This window comes from Lutjanus erythropterus, chromosome 2 (genome assembly GCF_056507025.1).
Source record: "Lutjanus erythropterus isolate fLutEry1 chromosome 2, fLutEry1.hap2, whole genome shotgun sequence".
In the NCBI taxonomy this organism is placed as follows: Eukaryota; Metazoa; Chordata; class Actinopteri; order Lutjaniformes; family Lutjanidae; genus Lutjanus; species Lutjanus erythropterus.
The window spans coordinates 18,521,283-18,544,638 of NC_139318.1; the positions used below are offsets into that span (position 1 = coordinate 18,521,283).

At 40.3% G+C, this 23,356-nt stretch overlaps 1 protein-coding gene across 3 annotated transcripts in view; it reads left to right on the top strand.

Moving 5' to 3' along the window:
- Positions 1–239: 239 nt before the first annotated feature.
- The window catches only part of LOC146331399 (tensin-2-like), a 41,584-nt gene continuing 18,467 nt past the window's right edge, over positions 240–23,356 (top strand). For 2 of the 3 annotated variants that reach the window (XM_084730543.1, XM_084730550.1), the window contains exons 1-3: positions 240–669; positions 12,363–12,468; positions 12,648–12,685. In XM_084730543.1, coding sequence (XP_084586669.1) covers positions 547–669; positions 12,363–12,468; positions 12,648–12,685 — 267 coding nt within the window. In that variant the 5' untranslated portion in view covers positions 240–546. Of the gene's footprint in view, positions 670–12,362; positions 12,469–12,647; positions 12,686–17,099; positions 17,168–23,356 lie in introns of those variants that run through there. The other variant, XM_084730559.1, reaches the window with a different exon arrangement.

Genomic DNA, 23,356 nt, shown 5'->3' on the forward strand with positions numbered 1-23,356 from the left:
GAGGGGAAGACTGGAGGGTCTGTGAGTGTGAGAGAGAGTGAGCGGCGTGCAAGACATTTGAGGGTCTGTGGAGGCGAGGAGAAGAGAAGGAGGTATTGGCAAGTGGAAAGGAGGGAAAGGGGGAAGGGAGAAGAGAAAGGTGGTGAGTGTGTGCTTGCATGCTTTCAGGGTGAGGATAGCCAAGGAGCAGGGGACAGGGAAGGAGAGAGGGGGGTGGAGTGGAGGGTCTGTGCTTGGTGACACTTCTTGGAGGGGTTGTAAGAGGAGAGGGGGAAGAAGGAGGAAGAAAAAAAAGTCATCTGGGGTGGATTTCAAGGCAGAACAAGCTGTCAGGGAGAAGGGCAAGAGGTGTGAGGAGTCACCGGGTAAGAAGGAGCATGTTGAAGAGGAAGACATAACCTGCAGCAGAAACACAAGGAGGCCCTTCAAAAAAAAAAATAAAAAATGAAGCACTGAGAGCAGAGAAAACGAGAGGAGTAAAGCACTTGTCTGGATAAGAGTTGAGGATATTAAACGCACAAGGCAAAAGAGGTGTCTGCTGGAAACATGGGGTGCATTCACAGCACGAGCCCCGGCAGGATGAAGAAACATGGACCTCACACTGACCCAGGAGGAATCCCCTTAAAGGCAGACCCTGAGGTACATCCTGAGATCATTCAACTTGCTGAGGTAAGTCAATAACCTCTCCACAGGGAACTGTAAACAATCTGGTTGTACACAGCAGAAATGTCTGACTTATGATCACAGTATGTTTGAGTATAAACAGAGCAAAGGATCAGTTGTTCCAGCCATAGACTGCTCAGTGTTTGTGATTTGACTCAGCAGAAGAAGAAGCTGAACTTTAATTGTTACACACTATATTAATCACATGCTAGTCATGAATATCAACCAAAGGAATCCAAAGAATCGCCACTTCGTTTCCAAATTAGATGAAGCTCTGGACGCCAGAACAGTTCTCACTCCCTCTCTCTTACGAAATATTCCTCCTCTGTATTTTTGCCAGCATTAAAGGGACAGCTCACCTCAGAATCATTGATACATATTTTTCCTCTGGCCAGTAGTGCTATTCAGCTATCTAGATTGTTTTGATGTGAGTTGCCAAGTTTTGGAGATAGTTGTCGTAGAGATGTCTGCCTTCTTTAAAACATGAAACTAGATAGCACTCAGTTTGTGGTGCTCAAAGCACCCCGAAAAACATTTAAAAACTCACCAGCAGTGTTTATTTTCAGAGACCCTGACCTGAAGATAATCCACAGACTGTTGTAACCTGTTTCATGTATGAACTATTTTCTTTCTACTGAATTACACATCCCAACTACATCACCGAATGAAACGAAGCGTGCATCTACTCATGGAAGAGAGACTTGTGCTCGTGACAGTGCAGGATTTAAACATTAATGGCATTCTCCTCAGGTGAGATGTAGCATTAGAACTAGAGCTGCAAGGATTAGTTGAATAATTAATTAGTTGATCAAAAAAATCGATTGCTAACTATTATGATGATCAATTAATTGTGTAATTTAATAAAAGAAAGATGTCAAACGCTGGTTCCATCTTCTTAAATGTAAGGCTTTGCAGCTTTTCTTTGTCATTTATGATAGTAAATGAAGAGTCTGGGATTTGCACTCTTGTTTGGACAAAAGAAACAATCTGAAGACACTTCGGGCTCTGGAAGTGCCATCTAGTTCCATTATATTTGAGAAAGGCAGAAACCGCTATGGTTGACAGCTCCAAAACTCTGCAACTTGCACCAAAACAATCTAGATGGATGAATAACACTACAGGTAAGAGGAAGAACATGTATTTTTGATTTAGGGATTGAACTGTCTCTAAGTAGAACAGAAGCTGCGCATGCTTGCATACCAGAGGATAAATGTTTTGCAGGTCCCATTTAGACCTGCGTCAGAAGCATGAATTGCATGCACCAGTAATGTTTGTAGACTTAGAGCCACTGTCAACTAAGTATTTAATGTTGATGGTCATGTAAAGGAATCAGTGGTAATGAGCGAGGGGGAATAAAAAGACACAGACAGCAGTGGACAATCCGCTTGTTAATCACGTCCCTCGAGAGGTCAGGGTTCAAGAGGAAGTGGTATAAGTTACTGTCCGGTTCTGACCCGCCGTCTGCCTGTCTGCGGGCTCTATTTAAGAACGCGTATGGATTTAAGAGCTACACACCTAAAGCCTCTGGAGGACTTTAATGCAGACCAAAATAAAAAGTGTCTGTTGGTTTAGCACCAAGGCCACACAGCAGGATGTGTGCGTTCTCACATGTCAGAGTAAATCACGCCTCTGGCATTCATGTTGTATGTCACAGGACAAAGAACACTGCATTTCAAGTAAGGTCACTTTATTTAGTCCAGTAGTGCTTTATGTTTTGCACAAAAACATACCTCAAATGTGTGATGTGTGTGTAGTTTAACACAGCGTTAATGTGAGGTGCTGCACAGTGAACTCCTGGAACAAAAACATTACTCAGATCACATGTGGCTTCAAATCCCCTAAAGCCCTGATCGTGTGTGTCTGTCTGAATTTCTTTGCTTGTGTGTGTGTGTGTGTGTGTGTGTGTGTGTGTGTGTGTGTGTGTGTGTGTGTGTGTGTGTGTGTGTGTGAGATCATGCCAAATCATGATAGCATAGTCCCAACTGAATGGGTGGACTCTGTTGCAGTGGAGGGGAATGAAATATGTCATACACACTAACAGTCCAGGAGTTCTTTATATTGTTTGTAGTTCCTCGGTTTCTCTCTCACATACACATGCATATGCACACACTGATTCTCGCACCTATTTTCAGCATTTTCATGACTGTTTGGAGGTGACACCCCCAACTCATGCAGGTTATAAATAACCTGCCAGAACCAGAGCATACCCCTGGCTCACCACCTGCTCCCGTCCCTTCCTGAGTGTGTTGTGTGTGTGTGTGTGTATGTGTGTGTGTGTGTGTGTGTGTGTGTGTGTGTGTGTGTGTGTGTGTGTGTGTGTGTGTGTGTGTGTTAGTTAGAGGTTGTGGCTCCTGCTCTCCAGCATGTCATCACCAGTGAGGTGCCACTGAAAAAAACACACACTCACGCAGACTGAGGTATTTAGTGCCTGAGGGTGTGTGTCACTGTACTCTGTATTCATTTACAGTGTGTGTGTGTGTGTGTGTGTGTGTGTGTGTGAGTGTGTGTGAGTGTGTGTGTTTCTGTGTGTTGCCATTGTATATTTTTACCCTTTGAGTGCATTATCACAGTGTTTATAATTCATATAATGTATTGCAGAAGTACCTTAAATCTGCATTCTTTCTATTCTTCAAAACAGCATGGAGTTCATTTTGTAAAATTATGTCCATCACATTAATCACCAGCTACACACTCTCATTAGTATTGAACATGCGCTGGTTGCAAAAAACCAAGATGGCAACCCCCATCATGCCAAGGGTTTTCAAAATGATTGCCCACAAACTTTTATGGCTGGTTTGCACATAAATTTGATTTTTAATATGGATATTTTATTTAGTGATGCAAAACATAAACTGCCTACTCCAGATTTAACTGTAAAATTTTTCACTCTTCCAAATGTTTGAAACATTGATTTAACAGGACACTCAGCGTTAGATAACCCCCCCTACATTTTCTTTGTCAGTATAGATGAATTGTTTTGGAATAACAACCATAAAATGCTACCACTGCTGCTGCTGTCCTCACACTGTAATAAAAAGCTCATGCAGCCACAGTCATAAAGAAATCCATTATGCTGCTGTTCGGTGCCTGACCCGCTCCTCAACTCCGTGTTAGAAGTGGAAGTGCTTCGGGCTCTCTGCAGTGGTCAGAGATGCTTGCAGAATGACATAGACGCTGGCTGCAAAAATCTAAATGGGGTGGGGTTCTTTAATACTGCAATGCAATACTGCAACCCTGCTGATAGTCATGAGAGTCTCTGGAGACTGAATGTCCAACCAACCAATGTTCCTTTTTTACTGGTATCAAAGTAAAGGGGGTGAACCTGTGCAATGTAGTGCAGATCATATTCAGTCCAAATTCCAAATTCTACCTTTGGAGAGCTGAAAACATTATAGAACATTAAAGAAAACATTATTTTGCAACTGTAGTTTGATAATGATAATATTTGTTTTTAGGTATGTGGCACATGTTCTTAATGTTGTGTCTTCCTTCACTGTTGTTTTCTCCATCTACTCCTGCATGTCCACTCTAACTTACTGTGCTTATAGAGAGAAATGGAGGGAAAAGAACAAGAACTGGGAAAAAAGTGGAAGGGGCAGCAGCATCATGTAGAAAGACACAACCACACAGTGAGAATCATGAGTCATCTCATCTGTGTCAGTTTAAAATTAAATGATATATGGGATCAAAGAATAGTTATTACGACGTTTTTAAATCCCATATGTCATTATTTGACAAATGATTACCACAAAACTTACTTCAGCTTAAGTGGTAACTCAACAACCTACTGCCAACAAACCTGGTAACATGCTCTGGGAAAACTTGGGTTGCTTTTTAAGAATTTTCTTTATTTGGGGAACAGAAAAGATTTCCAACTTTTCATCATGCCTCGTGTTAGCACCAGGAAGCAGAATCCTTTAACTATGCACCTGAAGAACTTTTAGAAATTTAAATATTTAATAACTTGAGGTAAAACTGTGCACAGACTGAGCCTCTTTAACGTGAAATAATTCACTCTGCACACATTACTTAATTTGAGGCAGGCCTATATGATTTAGCAGTCTGTCCCATTAGCTTCCAAAGCAAGGGATATGAAATGAAGGGATTTAAATAAGTGGATGTGTATTTGTAGATTAGGATATGATTCAGTTATTTTTAGAGACATTTGTCTTCTTGTGAACTTGTTACAGTACAGTTTTAGCACGGATAAAACCACCAGGTCTGCATTCATTAGGCCAGTAAAAAAGAAAGTTACTTGAAAACCAACTTCCTCTGCCTGTATTTCCAGATTCCAGTCAAAACTGTTCAACATCTCCAACAGTAAAAATTTCTTTCCTTTTTTTTTTAGCCTTAACTGCATTACTGCTGTTTGTCCATTAGGTGGAGCCCTTTACTTGTCCTGTGTTTTTAGTTTGACTCACTGGCACCAACAGATGAGTAACTGTGGTGAGGTTTGAACATGGAACTGATGAAGTGGTGTTCATGTAAAAATGTAATGTTCAATTTGTTGTCTGAGATATTTGTCTCACAGACCTATAAGAACAAGCGACTAAGTGACCTGGGCAGTTTTAGCTTTAATAGACCCCCTTCTGCAACACACCAATGCACTTATGACAATGCACTGTTATATTTGGGTGACATTTAAATGTTAGACTTGCTTGCATGTCATGTTTCTATGAAAAAACACATTTTTAATTTTGTTATTATTTTGTAGTTTGTAGTTTGCAACTGAATTAGACTCTATCACAACAGTTGTTGTGTATACCTAATCTTGAATGGAAGAAAATAATGAACTCTCTAATTCAGTGTATGAGAAGGTGGTTTTGTAGACTTCCAGCCAATGAGAATCAACTGTTTGGTGATAAGGATTGAGAGGTCCATGACATCTTTATGTGAGTTAGAGAGGGAGGATATTTTTGGGTTACCAACTAAGAAGAGTATTAAATGAGGAAGGGTCAGTTATTTTACTTTGCACATAGAAACAAAATAATTTCACAAAACCCAAAAACTACCAGGGTTAAAATTATTAGGCCCCCTGATGCCAATAGTCAATTGTGTATCCTTTTTGCTGGATAACAACCTGCAGTTGTTTGTTGTAGTTTTCATCAAGTCTCAGACACGTGTCCTGAAGAATCCCAGCCCATCCTTCTTTGGCGAATCTCTCAAGCTCCTCCAGATTTGATGGTCTTCTGACATGGACCTTGGTCTTCAGTTCACCTCACAGATTTTCAACAGGATTCATGTCAGGACTTTGTGCAGGACAGTCAATAATGTTCACTTTGGTCTTCTGAAGGTAGTTCTTCACCAGGAGCGACGTATGTTTTGGGTTGTTGTCATGTTGGAGGACAAAGCAACGAACCAGACCCAGTTTTGCTGCTGACTGCTTGAGTTGTTTTTTTGTTTTTTTTCAAAATCTTCACATATCCTTCTTTCTTCATGATTCCTTCCACCTTGACGAGATTCCCAGTTCCAGACGCACTGAAGCATCCTCACACCATAATACTCCCACCACCATGTTTCACTGTGTGGACGGTGTTCTTTGGGTTATACGCCTCTCCTTTCTTTCTCCAAACATAAGAAACGTCTCTATGGCCAAAGAGCTCTAGTTTCGGACACGCTTCCAGTATGAATAATCTTTCTCCAGATTGTATTTAGCATACTTCAGTCTGGCTTGAAGTGTCTCTTCTGCAGAAGTGGAGCTTTTCTTGTAGTCCATTCCTGTGCAGGGCTCTAGTGATTGTCTTCTTTGAGACTACAATTCCTGACTTGGCCAAGTCATTCTCTAGTGTCTTGGCAGTTGTTCTGGGGTCTTTAGATATGAATCTCACTGGTTTTCTTTCCAGAGTCTTTGAAATCTTTCACTTTCTACCTCTGTCAGGCTTGTTCTGTACTGCGTGGCTCTCTTTGAATTTCTTGATGATACGTCTCACTCCAGTTCTTGACACTTGGAAATGCTGTAATAATTTTGTTTATCCTTCTCCTGCTTTGTGAGCATCAACAATTCTTTTTCTGAAGTCTAAACTGATTTCTTTTGTTTTTGTTTTTTGTAAAAAATTTGTCCTCAACTATATAAAAGGTACATTTTTAGTTATTTGGGTTTGACTGTGCTACAATTTGGCTCAGATGTTAAGCCACAAAACCAAATACATGGCAATTTTGTTTGATATAAATATGTCAAGATAGATTAGAAATATTATATATTCCTTTTGAGAAATATTGAGGCATTATTAAACATTTATCTTTTCTGACTTTTGTGGGACCTAAAAAGAAAAAAAAGTCTTTATGCGTAGTTTTCTTTTGCTATGAGTCTCATTCAGCCAACCTCTCAGAGCCTTTACTGAAAACTTTTGATCCTGCAGGTGATCTCAGGTTGGTTTATGAGAGGACAGGTTTACAGTTCAGTGGGCCATTACATAAGTCCAATCGATGCAAGCTCCAAAATTCCCGAGTTATGTAATAACATTTGAAATGTAAATGGCTGGAGGGTGTGATGATCCTCCTCTCCCATCATATGCCCTCTTTTTGTCAGGTCTCTCTCCCTTAATCCCTCCATACACACACACACACACACACACACACACACACACACATTAGTACACATGCAGAGACCCAGATTCAACACGTTCAGCGGACGCCACAGTTTACAGCAGCCTCCATTCATCATAACAGCAGCGGACATATGTCAATAGTCCAATGTTACACTGCTGCTTTGATTATTAGATCAATACACACATCGTAACAGTAATGTGTCCCATCTGTGCCTATGAGCATCAGATCAATCCGGGTCAGTGACCAAAATAAATACTGTTTTTCCACCTGAGAAAGTTTTTGTTGTCAGCTATGACAATAATACTATGACATAATAATAAATAAATGGAATAGTGAATTTATTATATAACTCATGTCTTTTATTTGGTGGAGCAGACAACAAGTTTAAACACCCCTGGTGACCCCTGGACCCGACTGAGGGACATCAGAACATTATTAAAATGAAAAGACAATGCAGTCTACTGTAGAATCACAGCATACACAAGTTATTATGGTTTATGGGAAAGTGGGAGGTGCACTGACTGGGGTGGTGGGGGGGCGGGGTTGATACCACTCTTGCATGTATATGATAAATATGTCTAAAGATAACATAATTGGTCAATCAGCACCTCACTAATACTTAAAGCGGGTATAATAAATATTATTATTATTATTATCCTACAGAGGTTATATTTATCACCTGAATCTGAAACTACCCTCAGCTTTACAGAGCTTAATAGTGAGTTATAACTCATTGTTTAGCTGTCCACTCTGTAACTTTACTGTTTTGTTTCACTTGCACTTCTCTCACAATGTTGTTTTCAGCTACAGCAGGTAGTAAAAAAACAAAAAAAAAAACAACTAAAAATCCACTTTACACTACCTGTGCAGCACCAGGCAGCAGACACACACAGTTAGCAACTAACTAATTAACATATTAGAGCATTTAGCAGTTTAAGATATTTCCCACGGGAGTTGGTAGAGACTGAAAACAGAGCTAAAACAGAGTGAATATTGGACTTAATTTCACCAGGCTGACAAAAACATGTCTCTAGTTTAATGATAATGTTGCTCCCACTGCATGGTTACATGCAAATTTTTTTTCTAAGTTTGTCATATCAACTTAGGTGATACGATACTGTTGTGTTTACAGTTTGTTTTTGTTATTTGAGGTTTAAGTTGATCAATGAACACACTGAATCTCATTTGTATGCATTCATGTGCATAAGTACTGAAAGAATTACTCTTCTTTTACCTTCAGACACATCCAGGCCAGCTTTTTCCCTCTGTTCCTCGTCTCTATGCTATGCTAGTCTCTATGCTTTGTGGACCATTTCCTGGCTGTAGCTTCATAGTTTACAGCAAAAGAGAAGTTGGCCTATTGATCCACTTGATAAACCTCCCTCTACCAGTGAATTTAGGAGAGACTGAACGTCAAAGGTCCAGTGTGAAAGTTTTACGGGGATCTATGGGCAGAATATGGCAGAACTGGAATATAATATTTAAAAGAAAGAATAATAATCATTTTCATTATCTTAGAATGAGTTGTTTATATCTACAGAGAGCACAGATCACAAACCAAACACTAGCTCTAGATTCAGTCTTTTGTGTTTTGCTCTTCACCATGGTTTCTCCGACAAGCTTGGAAGCGGAAAGCGAAGCGAGGTGTTTGCAATCTGCAAGCTCACCCCTAGATGCCAATAAATCCCACACACTGTTCTCATAATGAAAAACAAAGCAAGGCACAAGTTCAGCGGATTTGTTTTATTGAGGGTCGTATAGTCAGAACGAATCAGCTGCATTTGTGTCCACATTATGTAACCACACAAAGTTCAAGGTAGGGGCTGCATAAAACATTAATTATACATCTCTAGTCATAAAGGATTTAGACCACTTCAGAGACATGGCTCTTTCATAATACATTGCAGTTAATAGAATAAGTTGTCTTCCTCTCCAAATTCAAAATGGCAGGAGAAGTGGGACTCTAAAGTGTTTGTGACAGTGTGAGTTCAAACCAGCTTTCATGCACCTTCACCTTCCACAGTTTAATTCAGTCCCTCCTGTTTGGAAAAACCCAAGCATCGGAAAACGTTAAAAATGCCAGAGTTGAGAAATGTTTTTTCAAGACCAGAGAAATGCATCAAGCCATTTAACAAGAAAAGAAACACCAGTGTGTGCAGGTACACTCCTTGTGGCCTCCCACTTCCCCCACTGCCTCACACACACACACACACACACACACACTCAAACACACACAAACAAACATCCCTCCTGATGTTTCCAGGCCCCTCCTAGTTCTCCACTCAAGGAAAGATTTAATGGTTTAATGTGCTTCACATGCTGTCAGAAGACATTGCTTTTGGAGGGCATTACCATAACTTTATATAAACATTGTCCTATTTCTTTTCACTGGGATGTTGAGCATTGGTTTATAAAAAGAAAAATACATGGATTATGACTCAGGGCACTACATTTATTTTCCTTCAGGACACATGCCCTTCGCTCTCCTTCAGTCAGTGATATAATATCAGTAGAGATTTGAGTTCAACATTTTGAGAGAGACAGTGAACAGTTTCAGTGGATCTGTTTGCATCAGATTTACCTTCATCTCTTTCTTTGCTTTGCCCACAGAAGCTCATATGTCTCGTGTTTGCACAGCTGCCATACAATGGTTCAGTGTGGTACCACCTTGCAATGCTGAAAGGAAACTTATCATTATCTGTCATTTAAGAGGAGAGAGACCAGCTACTTTAGCCAGACTTATACAAATGTTAAATATAAGACTGTCCATGTTTGCCCAATAGTTTTTGTTACAACCCTGGTTTAGGATTGCTTGAATGTTCAGATTCTCTGTATGGCAGGAGATTTATCTTTAAGGTGACATTTTGGCCAATTTCTGCATCATCTGCATTTATTGTATTAGCATAGGAAAAGGATATTTGATTGGTTATTATAGGAAGGAAGCATTCAGGCATAGCAATGTTTTTGAGCTAAATGCTAACTTTAGCATTGCAACATGTTAGCATTCACAATGACAATGCTAACATGTTCATGTTTATCAGGCAATGTTCACTGTCTTAGTTTAGAGTGTTAGCATGCTCACATTTGTCAATTCACATTAATTAATTAATTAAAATTTGGCAGATGCTATTTGATCCTGGGACAGAATAGACAATGTGGCTATTTGCACCTGAATTGGATTGGATTGGATTAGCCAATTTTCACACCTAGGCATATAAAACCTAGCATGGCAGAGACAAGCACCTATGTGACTATTGCCAAAAATGTTGGCTATTTACATCTACATGGCAGAGACAAACCATGATCTTTTCCTAAAACTAACCAATTCGTTTGGTTGCTTAAACTTAGCCAATCTGTATCTGAAAACTGAGAATAAGAATAAAAACTGTAAATCATAAGTCAACTAAGTATAAAAATTAAAATAAACACTGACTGCTAATTTTACACTAGATTAAAAATATAGTCTCCTGGGACAGGACTTGAGCCGTAATCACCCATGAGAGAGTCCTGTCTAACCCGTTCAACTACCACAACCTCTGAACTATAGAGAGTTTGTTGCTCTTTCCAGTTGAACTAAGAGGGTCAGGTGTCAATAGTTGAATAGCTGCTGTGTGTCTATCCTGTGTGTAAATAGACACTCCATTAAAATTTCAGCCGAATATTTTGCACCTACAGGAATATTCAGGGAGTTACCATGGGGGACATGAATATCTGAGACAAATTTAATGGCAAACCATCTAATATTTTTTGAGATATTTAAGTCTGGACAATGATGGACTGACATTGCCACATATGTCATTCATGCCACCAGCATGGCTAATATAAGTAGCAGTGTTTACAGAGATAAAACAACACACAAGTATACACTGGACAGACAGACCTAAGGACCTGAAGAAAACAAACAGCCCCTCAAAGGACACCACTATCTATTAAATTACATTTCGCTCACCTGTGACCAAACAGCACATTAAAGGGGAGTGGCAGCACAGAAATCCACTTATTTTTCATCATCTTGGCTGCCCAACACACCGAGACAGAATGAGGACAAGTTAAAAGACGAGACAACAGGGTGTCTTAAAACACAGCATGATATGACAGGTATTTTTAGTGGAGGAAGTTGAATGTACAGCAGGTAAGGCTTCAGTGCTCATGCTGGTGTGTCACTGAACCACCACACATCTGTACTGACAACAGCCACGCAGGAGACAGTGACCGTCCATGCTGACATAAGATGCCTTGAGACACACAGGAAAACTACTCAAACTGAACATGTCACAGCCGCATAAAGTGTGGCATATTATCATGAGGGCATTCGTGTGGTTTCAGTTGATTCATAATTACACAGTTGCTGTATTATTTTGTGAATAATTTCCTTTGAGTAGTAGCATTTGTTGTTTGACTAATGTAAGACTGGTTTGCACCAAAAAATAAATGTTAGTCATAGTTTAGTAAAACTAGTTTTAAAATGAGTAAATCCAGGTTTAAAATTAAGCAGTTCTCTCTTGCTCAATTTAAAACTAATCTCCATTTAGTAAATTCCAAGTTTGTTGATATGAAACAGGGGCGATGGGAGTGAGGGGTGTGGCTGCTCTGTATTCCTAAAGTCAACTAACTGTTACAATGCTTGCAACCTAACTAAAAAGTTAACAAAACATTACATTGTTTGCTAGCTAGCTGAAAATGAACAAAACGTTACATTGTTTCTAGCCAGCTGAAAAGTTAACAAAAGGTTTCATCATTTTCTTTGCAGCTAAATAGTTTGCCTACTCATGATGGCTCGAAATATCTCCTCCTTTGAGAAAAATCTGTTGGCTGAATTAAGGGCGCAGTACGACCAAAAAACTGAAGATAAAACATGAAAACAGCACAGGGAGTAAAAAAAAAAGAGACTGGACTTGATTATTTTTTGCTTAGTCTAGCTCAAAAAGGCAATTATTTGTTAAATCTCCTCAAGTGTAAGTTTGCAGTTAATTCTAAAACACTAAACTGAGGTTCATCTTTCTTCATTTTAAATGTGTTTTGTGCTACGTAAAATTAAGGGTAAACCATGATTTAATCAGTTTAAAACTGATCCTTACACATGCATCCCAGCCTAATCATATTTATTTGTTGTGACAGTAATCATATTTGACTCTCCTGTATGTCTGCAGCTTGCCAAAGCAGGAAGCCATGCCTTCACAGAGAAGAGCTTCAAGAGGAAGCGAGAATGTGATGTGTGCAAGCAGAATATTGAGAACCCCGGGGTTTTCTGTAAGGGTGAGTCCACGTCTCAAGTCATGTCAGACAGCAGACCCTGAGACACAATGACCAGCACTGATACACACCTAGACCTGACAGAGATGAGCTCACCTCAGCTGCCCTCTCTCTGTCTCTCTTCAAAGCTGACTGTCAGAGTGAATCATCATACATGTATGTTCTCTCCTTACTGTTTGCAGAGTGCAAGGTTGCAGTTCACAAGACATGTGAAGCCAAGGTGAGCCATACATGTCCTCCTCACTGAATTCAACACAGATCATACGCCTTACCTTCCTCCTGTCCTGAGCAATGTGCTCCTCCTGTGTCCGTGGTTCAGATGTTAATATGGTGTGAGCCTTAAGTGAAGTAAGCCATGTGCACTGACCTAGATGTCTGGTTAAAGAAGGCCCCCTCCTGAACTGCAAACAACCAGGTTGCCATGAGTAATTCAGTCATGTGGTAATGTGGCATAACAGGAGCTCCTGGGAGTCCACAGGCACCCGGGAAGTCTCAGTGGTGGCTCTCTAATACAGCTTAACATGACACATTTGAGCTCAGTAAATAATATTTAATATTTTACCATATTCTGACGCTTTTTTGATGCTTGTCTGTGAGAAGTATTATTAGGCTGATCAGAGGGGGGCTGTAGTGAGCTGTGAGCTGTCTCAGTGGGACAGAGCACAAAGCAGCAGCATTGTTTGCCTAGATGGCACCTTGCAGGGAATGCCCTGAACAGATTAATTCATGCCTCTTTTTCTCTAAATAGCTCTTTCTTTTTAATTCACTTCTCTGTCAAATCAGTCTGTATTTGCAGCAATGTTGCCAGTGCATTATGGCATCAACCTTTGATACTACAGTCATTGTACGTCACAATGTATAAGCAATAACATAGCCTTAATATATGGCCTTAAATGGAAATAAAGGAGACAATCAAAGATATCAAATAGAAAAAGACCTTAAAAGGATAGTTCGGGTTATTTGAAGTGGGGTTGTATGAGATAATTATCAATAGTCAGTGTATTACCAACATTAGATGGTAGTTGACATGCCCCCAGTCTGGAGAAGCACTGTTGGCCTACCACTGCCTCAATTTGTTTGTTTGTTTGGGTGATTGTGTGACTTCAGTGCCTTAAAAGGATAGTCCAAAGTCACCAGTCACAAAATAATACAAGCAAACATAGACCAGCATCCCCTCGTTTCCTGTGAGGTAAAATGACTGATTTTGCCCATGGAGTTTGGTTGACATGGAGAGAGTAATTATTTGGCTTACATAACAGTAGATTGTTTAGCTTCTGTGCTGTTGCCCCTCTCTGCTTCTCCTAAGTGGGGGCATGTCGACCAGTGTCTAGGTAATACACTGACTCTGGATACGTCATACAAACTCACACCAAATAATCCAAACCATCTCTTCAAAACACTTTGCTGCAACATGCATTCATGCATTGCATCGATGATAAATGTGAAGTGTAATTCAGAATCAGAGAAATAGCTACTGCATTTTGCGCTGCAATTAAACCATCAACAAGGTTAAATTCATCATGGAGGGAGAGAAAAGAGAGAAGCACTTTCTCTGCCCACAGCTTATGTCAGACCCATTGGCAGTAGCCCCCTCTGCTCTCATGTGACCCCGCTCACTGCAGCTCAGTGTCACACACTACGGAGCGAACTCATGACCTTGCTGTAACTGTGTAGTGGTGCCTCACTGTCCAACGTGCAGAGACACAGAGAATCTGTCACACGGAGGGACCCATCATCGTTATTTCTTCAGGTCAGCTCAAATCCTGTGGGGGATTTATAACAGGGGGGGTGGGGAGTTAGCCTTCCTGCCTCCTCCTCCACACACACATGCACACACACCGTAATGGTGTACAACTGGGCACTACCAGCTGTTGTGCCTTAGCAACATGCATTAAAAGAGGATTATTATTTTTGTCATACTCGTCCCCCTGGTCACCACGGCGATGGCCAAAAACAACTCTTGGTGGCTGCAGGAGAGGATATCGTCACACAGGACGATGATCAATCTGGATAGGAGAAGTCTGGTGCCGGTAAATATAGAAAATAACAAGAGTGCCGTACATGCCTAGCAGTCAGTGATCTGTGGGGGGACACAAATAAGCAAGAGGCAGCTGGGGAGACAGACTGTGCGTGTGTATGCGTGTGTGTGTAATCAGTCCCATTTGGGGGTATTCATAAATAAAGGGGTCAAGACTGCAAATTGCTGTCTGCTTCATGTCACGCTATGCTCTTACTGTGTGTAGAGCGACACACAGACAACACTGTCTGTATTGTATCTTTTGAACAAACAAAAATATCAGTTTCTGTATTTGGATAGAAGACCAGAAGTGGTTGGCCTACTGGAAGCCACATTAACTCAGGCAAATGTTTTACACCAAGTAAAAGCCAAGTAAAGGAGCAATATGTAACAAAACTAGTATGGCAGTCCAAATAGCAAGCTGGAGCCACAGATGGTATATTCGATAGGGTGAGATCCTATTTAAAAGGATAATTCACCCAAAAATGAAAATGCATTTGTTATCTACTTGTCCTCATGCCGATTGAAGGTTGGGTTTAGTTTTTCAGTCCACAGAACACTGCTGGAGTTTCAAAGGAAAACAGGGCTGCAGAATCTCCCAGACAGTGGAAGTGATTGGTGACCAGTTTTCAAATGTAAAAAAAACCAAAAAAAAAAACATAAAATGTCTCCATACTGCTCGTCTGGTTTAATCCAAGTCCCCTAAACTGCAACATGCCAAGTTAACTTGAAAGACGTCATTTACACCATGTTTTTAGCCGGACGATTCACTGTGGATCCTTAGTTTGGAGCCATATTCACATGCACACTGTCTGAACTATCAGGACTTTAGGACACTTGGATTATGCCAGACAAGCAGTATGGAGACATTTTATGTTTTTGTGGGGGTTGTTTTTTCCCTATGAAAAATGGTCAAAATTCACTTTCATTGTTTAGGAGATTCTACAACACTGTTTCCTTGTGACACTCCAGCAGTGTTTTATGGACTAATAAAATAAACCTGATCTTCAATCGGCAAAAGAGTAAGTAAATGATAACTGAATTTCTTAAGGAAGCTCAGGCAGGCTGCAGGAACACTGCAGGAGCACAAGATGAGTGCAACACTGTAAACTGACGATTACAAGCAATGAGGAGTCCTACACTGTAAGTTGGTCAATCTAAAGATAACCACGTTATCCTGAAAACAAAAGCCCACTGCTCTGAAAATAGAGCAATAAATGGAGTTAGAGTTCAGTGACTGCCTGTCTGCCAGATTCCATTATGCTCAAATTAACTGTTATAAACATCTATTCCTTGTGAAAGATAATTGATTATTTCTGATGACTCATAAACAGACACTTAGTCATTTGGCGAACATTCAGAATTAATTTGAACTCTAATTAATGAGAAACGGGCAAACAATAACACGAGTTACAGGCCAGAAAAGAAATTTCAAAGGAGGACACCACAGCTGTAGCTGTCCTTAGAGAGTCTTTCAATTTAAAATGTTTTCTTTTCTTTTTCATGTTATGATTTATTACAGTAAACATATTTAAGATTTCTCCTTTAATATTGGCATATAATTAATTATGAAATATATTTCCACTAGCTCATACAGTACTTTTCACCTATTTCCCTCTCTTCTTATTTTTTTACACAAAATATGTTTTATGAATAGTTTGAGGCCCACTACTACCTCCTCTTTAACTAGGTTATCTTGAAAAATCCAATCCAATCAAGTATATAAAAATATTATTCAGTTGAAGGGAATAATATCAATGCATTCAATCAGTGATTGATTAAGATAGATGCAACTGGTGACTTTTTCCCAATAATAATGAGCAACTTTGGATAAAAGAAATATCTTGTTTCCATTGCATGATTCCTGTTCAGGTGCATCCCTAACTGTGTGTTTCTTCTCTTCTTCTTCTCATAGTTTCTATGTGCTCCTCATAAGTCAACATATTTCCTCCTTTCTTTTTTATTTCTTTCATCTCTTGCGTTTCACTGTCTTCATCTTTTTTTTTTTTACTTTTAGATTTCTCTTTTCCTTATGTTTTATAGTCGTGGTTAAAGCTTCTTCCACCTTCTCTGTGGCATTTCTTTTCAAGTCATAAATGCTCTCGTTAGTGTGTTATGTCATCTTCGTACTATCTCTATAATCTATCTCCGGATACTATCTCTGTTTTTTTTTGTGTGTGTGTGTGTCCTTTGTACATATTCTGTTTATTTCTCTGTCTGATCACCTGCATTTCCATCTACTTCTGGCTCTTTGTCCCTGCTGTCTCTTGTCTCAGCCTCAGGCCACCAGAGAGGTCACTGGACATGAGCACCCTGTGACTTTGCAGGGCTGCCCGGTGTCTGCATGTGGTGCATTCATGTGTGTGTGTGTGAGTGCACGTGCAGGGGAAAGTACTCCCACTGTGGACGTGCTTTACTGTCTCTGTGTGTATGACACAGGCAGAGTGAGAGGGAAAGGCTATGCTGCATGTGCTGCTGGCACAGAGTGTGTGTGTGTGTGTGTGTGTGTGTGTATGTGTGTGTGTGTGTGTGTGTGTGAAAGAGGGAGGGAGGGAGTTAAAGGGAGTTGGTGAGAAGGAGAGGGAGCAGAGAGCTTGTATGAGGGAGGGAGGGAGGGATTGTATCCCACTCTACAGACAAGACTGCTCGGAGGCAGAGGGGAAGACTGAACCTGCTTGTTGAGAGGTAAAAACACACTCTGTACCGCTGTATTTACTCTGTTTATACGTACATACTCAGCACATCAGTTTTGACTTTTCGTGTACTTTGTGTATTTTTCTCTTCTGTTGAGTAGTAGTCTCAGAGCCTTAAAGCCTCTTCGCAATGTTTGCTCTGATAATGCAGCATGTGATTGTGCATATTATTCCATTAAAGCTGTAGCCAGAGAGCTCTTGCTCTGCCCAGAAAGAGGATTTCATTTACTGTGATTAAGGCAAGTGTAGAAAATGAAGCAGAGTCTCCTGCTGTGACCTACAAAAAATACACAGATTTTAATTTTTAATACTGGAGAGAGAATTCACAAGATTTACTTTTTCATGAGACAGTTGTCACTGTATGTGCAGGTCAGCAGATTGAGGAAACTGGACAACTCCTCTATAATGCAATACATGCCTGTAACCGTAACACTTTAAGAAACTTGCAGCCGAGCTGTGCCAGACTTTTTATGGGGTAGATTAAATTTGTATGTGTTTGTCGGTACTTCTGTCTGCTTGTCTCTCTGTATGTGTGTGAGTGAGTGTGTGTGTGTGTGTGTGTGTGCACGCACATTTGCAAGTGTCTGCATACACTATCTGTGTGCACAGCTTTTCTTACCTTTAATCAAAATTCATATAACTTGTGTATGCGGCTGTAACAATGCAATTTCCCATAGTATTTATTCCTATCTACTGTATCTCTCTAGTTCAGCACTCTGTATATATGTCTATGTTGTGTAATGTGTATAGACAGTCACAAGGCACCTGACAGAGACTAATGGCTGTATGTCCCAGTCAGACCCAGTCAGCTGTCCTAACATCATCTGATGGATCCTAATGTTGCGTACTGAAATACAGATGGTTAGTAATACACACCAGCTGTTCTGCTAACATCTCCTGCTGATTTATAGATTGATACAGCAGTTTTGATGCTATATGGATGGTGCCATGCCATTGTTCAGTCCATTGTTCAGAAAAGCCAATAGGTTGAATAGTGTCCCAATGGACTGAAAGCCCATTTGTCCAACAGCTCGTTAATCTGACAACAAATGCCAATTGCTCCAAAAGCTTGTTAATCCAAATATACACATACTGATATCACCAATTTACGAATGTAACTCACAAATTTATGCTAAACAAGGATCTTTGGTGCCTAAACCTAACCACACTGTTAAACAAGTGTTTATTATTGTTATCATGATGACAAAGATCACCTGACTACTGTTACCATGACAACGAAAGGTCACCTAATAAAGATCACCTGACTTGGGTGATGTCTACCAAATTGGTGTATGACAATGTCCACAGTGAAACATTGCAGATAGTCTCTGACGTTGTTATTATTATTTGCTCACCAGCTGACCGCTGTAACACCATCACATCCCACAACGGCCCGGGTTCAAAAGGGTCTTTGTCTTTGCACGACATGTCCGTAACTTAGTTGTGTTCAGCCTCTGACACTTGAAACAAAGTTAGTCAGCTAGCTATAAAACTACTTGACAACTATAGATTGAAAGAAACAAACTAACAACAGCCTGCAGAAAAGAAACAGCACTGCCACCAATGTAAACAAACTTGGGTTCACCTAACTGGGTGGGTTTAACAAGAAAATAATTAACAGGATATAGAGACGTAACATTAGTGCCATGACCAGCAGCAGCTTTTTCTATTTTCTACGACGAGTAAAAAAAGCCAAACTCCTGCCTTACGGCAACTCTGAGGGGACACACCACCTGAAATAGAGAGAGTTTTTAAATCACAATGTTATGATGGTAGAGGGCTCAGTGGTTGACTGCCAGCAGCAATGGACAATGCCCAACTCTTCTGCACATCAAAATACACCACGATATTAATGGGAGAGTATGTATTTTCAGAACAACGGACCGAGCAGGTGGCTTTTGTTTTTGAGATTAGAGGCTGTTGGGACAAATGGCTTTCAGGCCAATTGGACATTTTTCTGACTATTGGAGTTTTGAAATAATGGGCCATCAGAAGAATGGACCGTCCCCATATGGACTTTGTGTTGCACATTATAGAGTTGTGCATTAGCCCTAATTGATGCCAGTGGAGCCTTAACAGATCAACATAGTTTGATCTGAAGTTGTGATTTTTCATTTAAAGAAACGCATGATTTAAAAAATATGTTGATACAAATTCTAAATATGTAACTGTTCATAAAACCAGACTTCTTGGGTATACTTGGTATTTCACCAAAGCTCCTCCTGAGAGTCTTCAGCGATGTGGCAACAAGTGTCATGTTTTTCAACCTTCCTTGTTATTCATGTCCCACTGCAGGAGATAGGGAGGACATGGCGTCCTGTGGTAGATCAATGTGTCATTCACATTGATGAGAGGGTAGAAATAGAGTCAAGTCGATAGACGTGGAGAACTTAGCAGGAAGGTGTTTGAAGTGGATGTTTGTGATGGAAAGTCCCGTCAGAGGAACATCATTATGATGGTGATGGATTGATGTCACGTTGTTGCTATTTATAATCTGATGCACTGTGTAAAAATAATTATCATGGTTAATTTAATTTTACTGCTTTATTCGTCTTATCAATAATAAAGTATTATGGGGACAATGCAAACACACACACACACACACACACACACACGGGAAGCATGCACAGTGTTTATGTTTACCCACTGCTTTTCATTTCCTGATAGCCTAAGCCTAAGTGATAGCAGCACAGTAAGCCTTGTTTAATATTCCAGGAATTATTTAAGAAGATTCATAACAGAGTCTTTAAACCATTTTGAACTCGGAGAGCATCGTTTATAATACATTTCTTTGATAGACATGTGATGGATGGATATATATAGTAGATTGTGATAAATGTATGTGTTACTTTTCAGTTATTGGATGTTTGGGAAGCACTAAAGACCAGACGTATGTTGTCATGATGCAGTCACATGAGACGAGTTGTACCGTAGTAGAGATCTATTGCCAGATCTCTTGAAAATGCCAGGAAAGTGGATTTGCAAGAAGACTGATGAACAAATAGACAAAATAAGCCTTTAAGTGTTCTGACTGATGTCTAAAATAAGGAGCTCTATCGAAATAGCTCTGTGAAATCTCTCTGCTCCATGTCAGTGGTCAGCATGTTCAGCTGTTGACATCTCTCTCCCATCTAGCAGGTCTTGCTCGTACTTTCTGTTCACCTCTCCTCTTTCATCCTTCCCATCGTCCTGATGCCTATTTCCCCCTGTCCTCTAAGCTCTGTCTGTATGTCCGCTCCTTGAACAGTTTGTTTTTGCTTCAAGCCCTCCTTCGTGCTTCCTCTTGCTCTTCTCAGGCCGGTTACATAGCGACTTGCTATGTTTGATTCTTATCGAGGCGTCCTTTGTCATCTGATGTTGTTTATTCAGGGGGAGCACATACTTGTATCTCATGGCAGCAGGGATGATTGTTGTTATCCTGTCCCCAGGCGCTGACAGCAGAGAGAGACAGAGTGTGAGCGGGAAGCAGAGGGGAGTGGCAGACTGTAGGGGGTAGGAAACAGAGAAATGAGGGATCAAAGATGAGAGAAAATGGAAGAAAATGCAGAGTGATAATGAGAGAAGAAAGAAATGGGATGCTGTACTTTCATGTGAAGCCTCCTAAATCACAGCCACTCCTAAATTTGCCCTCTGGCACCCTGAGTGAAATGTTAACAGCCTGAGCAAAAACAGAAAAACTCTCAGAGTTTTATTTAGCTTCCAGTGTTTTCTGTGACACTATGGAACTTGGAATAAGCCGCCGTGGTTATTTTGCTTTTCCAGTGTCAGATGGGAAAGCTTACTCACTTCTCCCTCTCCAGAGTGTGATGTCAGCTCTGAGTTGACTGTCAGAATGAAACTCGCTCCTCCTGGACAGCACACCGACGCACGTGTCTCAAACACTCACATTTGTCTCCCGCTTCCCCGTAACTGACTCAGCTGCTCCGGCAGATCTCTGTGTTGGATTTCCTCTCCCTGGAATAGCAGTCATGATTCAAGACGCGGCAGTGACAACTTTTGAGATTTGTGTCACAGTTACTCTGTTGTGGAGGAGATTGTGGCTGGGAAGATCATAATTCGCTTCAGGAAGATCCACTGTTACACTGCAAAAGTTTAATGTAGATTAATGATGAATAATCTATGAAGTGTTTAGTTGATCAGATAGGATGTAAATGTCAAAAAGCAGTGAAAAATGCACAGTTTTCTTGAGGCCAAGATGATGTCTTAACAAAATAGACATTTTGGGTAATATATTTTCTTTCATGCCGAGAGTTAGATGAGAAAATCAATACCACTCTCATATCTGTTAATATGATGCTCCAGCCAGCAGCTGGTTAGTTTAATTTAGCTTAGCATGAAGACTGGAAACCGGGCAAAACTGCTAATCTGGCTCTGTCAAAACGTAATCAAATACGAGCTGCTTTAAAAGCTAAAACATATTTTGAGATATTTAGAGGTCCTGAAAGTGAGATTCTTTTAACTTCAAATAAAGTCAAACTAGCTGTTTCCTCCTTTCCAGTCTCTGTGCTAAGATAAGCCAACTGGCTACTGACAATAGCTTCATATCAAGTCCTCATGTGACTGAGTTTGACTGAATGACTGTTTCTATTCTGTTCAGTTTGCCTTTTTTCTAGTTTTAGCTTTTTATGTGATTATTTGCTGTTTTTCTTGCTCAAATCTTTGACTGTTAGTTGGAGTTAACCATCAGTTTAAATGCTTTGACATTTGACATTGCTGAGACTAAGATGAGAGGATTGACACTCAGTTAGCAGGTGGTTAGTTTAGCTTAGCTTAGCCAGAAACAGCTAGCCTGGAAGCACCATTAGCTATCATTGTTTGGAGTCATGTTTGTGGCTACATGATGAATATTCCAATATTCACTCTCTTTTATCTCAGTTTTTGGTCTCTACCAACTCCTGAGAGAATATCTGTCTCTTTAGCTGCTAAATGCTCCATTATGTTCACACAGTGGGATTTTAGAGCTTTTTTTTCTGTTTTTTTTTTGACTGAAAACCAAAACCAACACCATGAGAGGGGAGAGTGACCCAAAGTGCTGAACAGCAAAATAATGAGCTGAATTTAACAAAAAAAAGCTCCACAAGGTCAAGGGGTGATGCAGATTCGAGGGATCATTCGCTATAAGTTTGTCATTATAAGAAACCTCTTTCACATTTCAACATTGTTTTGACATTGTGAATGGTATCTGCTCATCTAACTCTAGGCAAGAAAGCAAATAAAAGATAACAGAGAAAAACAGCCGATTCTCACATTTGAGAAGCTGAAACTGGGCAATATTTGCTATTTTTGCTTGATAAATTAATAAAATGTGTAACTTGATGATCAAGGCAAACTAAACCACTGAACAGACCAGGCGTCAGTCAGTCAGACCCTGGGGGCGGGGTCGAAAGCTGACATTGGCACCTCAGTAAATGCTAGCTGATGAAAAGGACAAACTGAACCAGATGGCTGCGTTCCCAGTGGCTCCAGCGTACAGTCCACATGCATTAATGAAGACCCCGAGGCTGCCAGAGCTACCAGAGACACGTGTATACACTCTGCATGTATGTGTGTGTTTGTATCTGTGTGTGTATGAATGAACCCAGGTTGACCAGCGCTGACATCCTGTTGCAAATTGCTTCCTGTTGACTCTGGTGTCTTCCTCCTCTGCCTTTATAAGCTGCATGTCGGTGCTCTCTGCCTCCAGGTTCAACCCCTGTCATCTTTTGTATGCATGAGTGTGTGTGTGTGTGTGTGTGTGTGTGTGTGTGTGTGTGTGTGTTTACGCATGGGTACACATGTGTATGTTGTGTCTGTCTCCTACTGTTCCTTCCTGGAACCGACCACTTTATCCACTTAACCACCATTATTAAACTATTAAGAGAGGAGTTCTCCCCTATGGCTGAATCTCCCTGTTCTTTCATTTCCTACTGTAGCTTTTATAACACATTTTCTAACATTTACACACTGGAAAGTACTGATTATGCTTCTTCTGTGGTGGAATGTGAAAAAAAAAAAGATCAAGTCGGGCAAAGATGTCAAGATGTGGATATCACATGGTTATGGCTTTTAATAAACAATAACTAAATATCAAATAGAGGGTGTTAGTATGTTGGCTTTCAGTCTGCATCAGATCTGCATGACAATAATCATCCGGTCAGTTCAGCAGTAACATATTATGTTGAATCTTCTCTGTCATGCTATA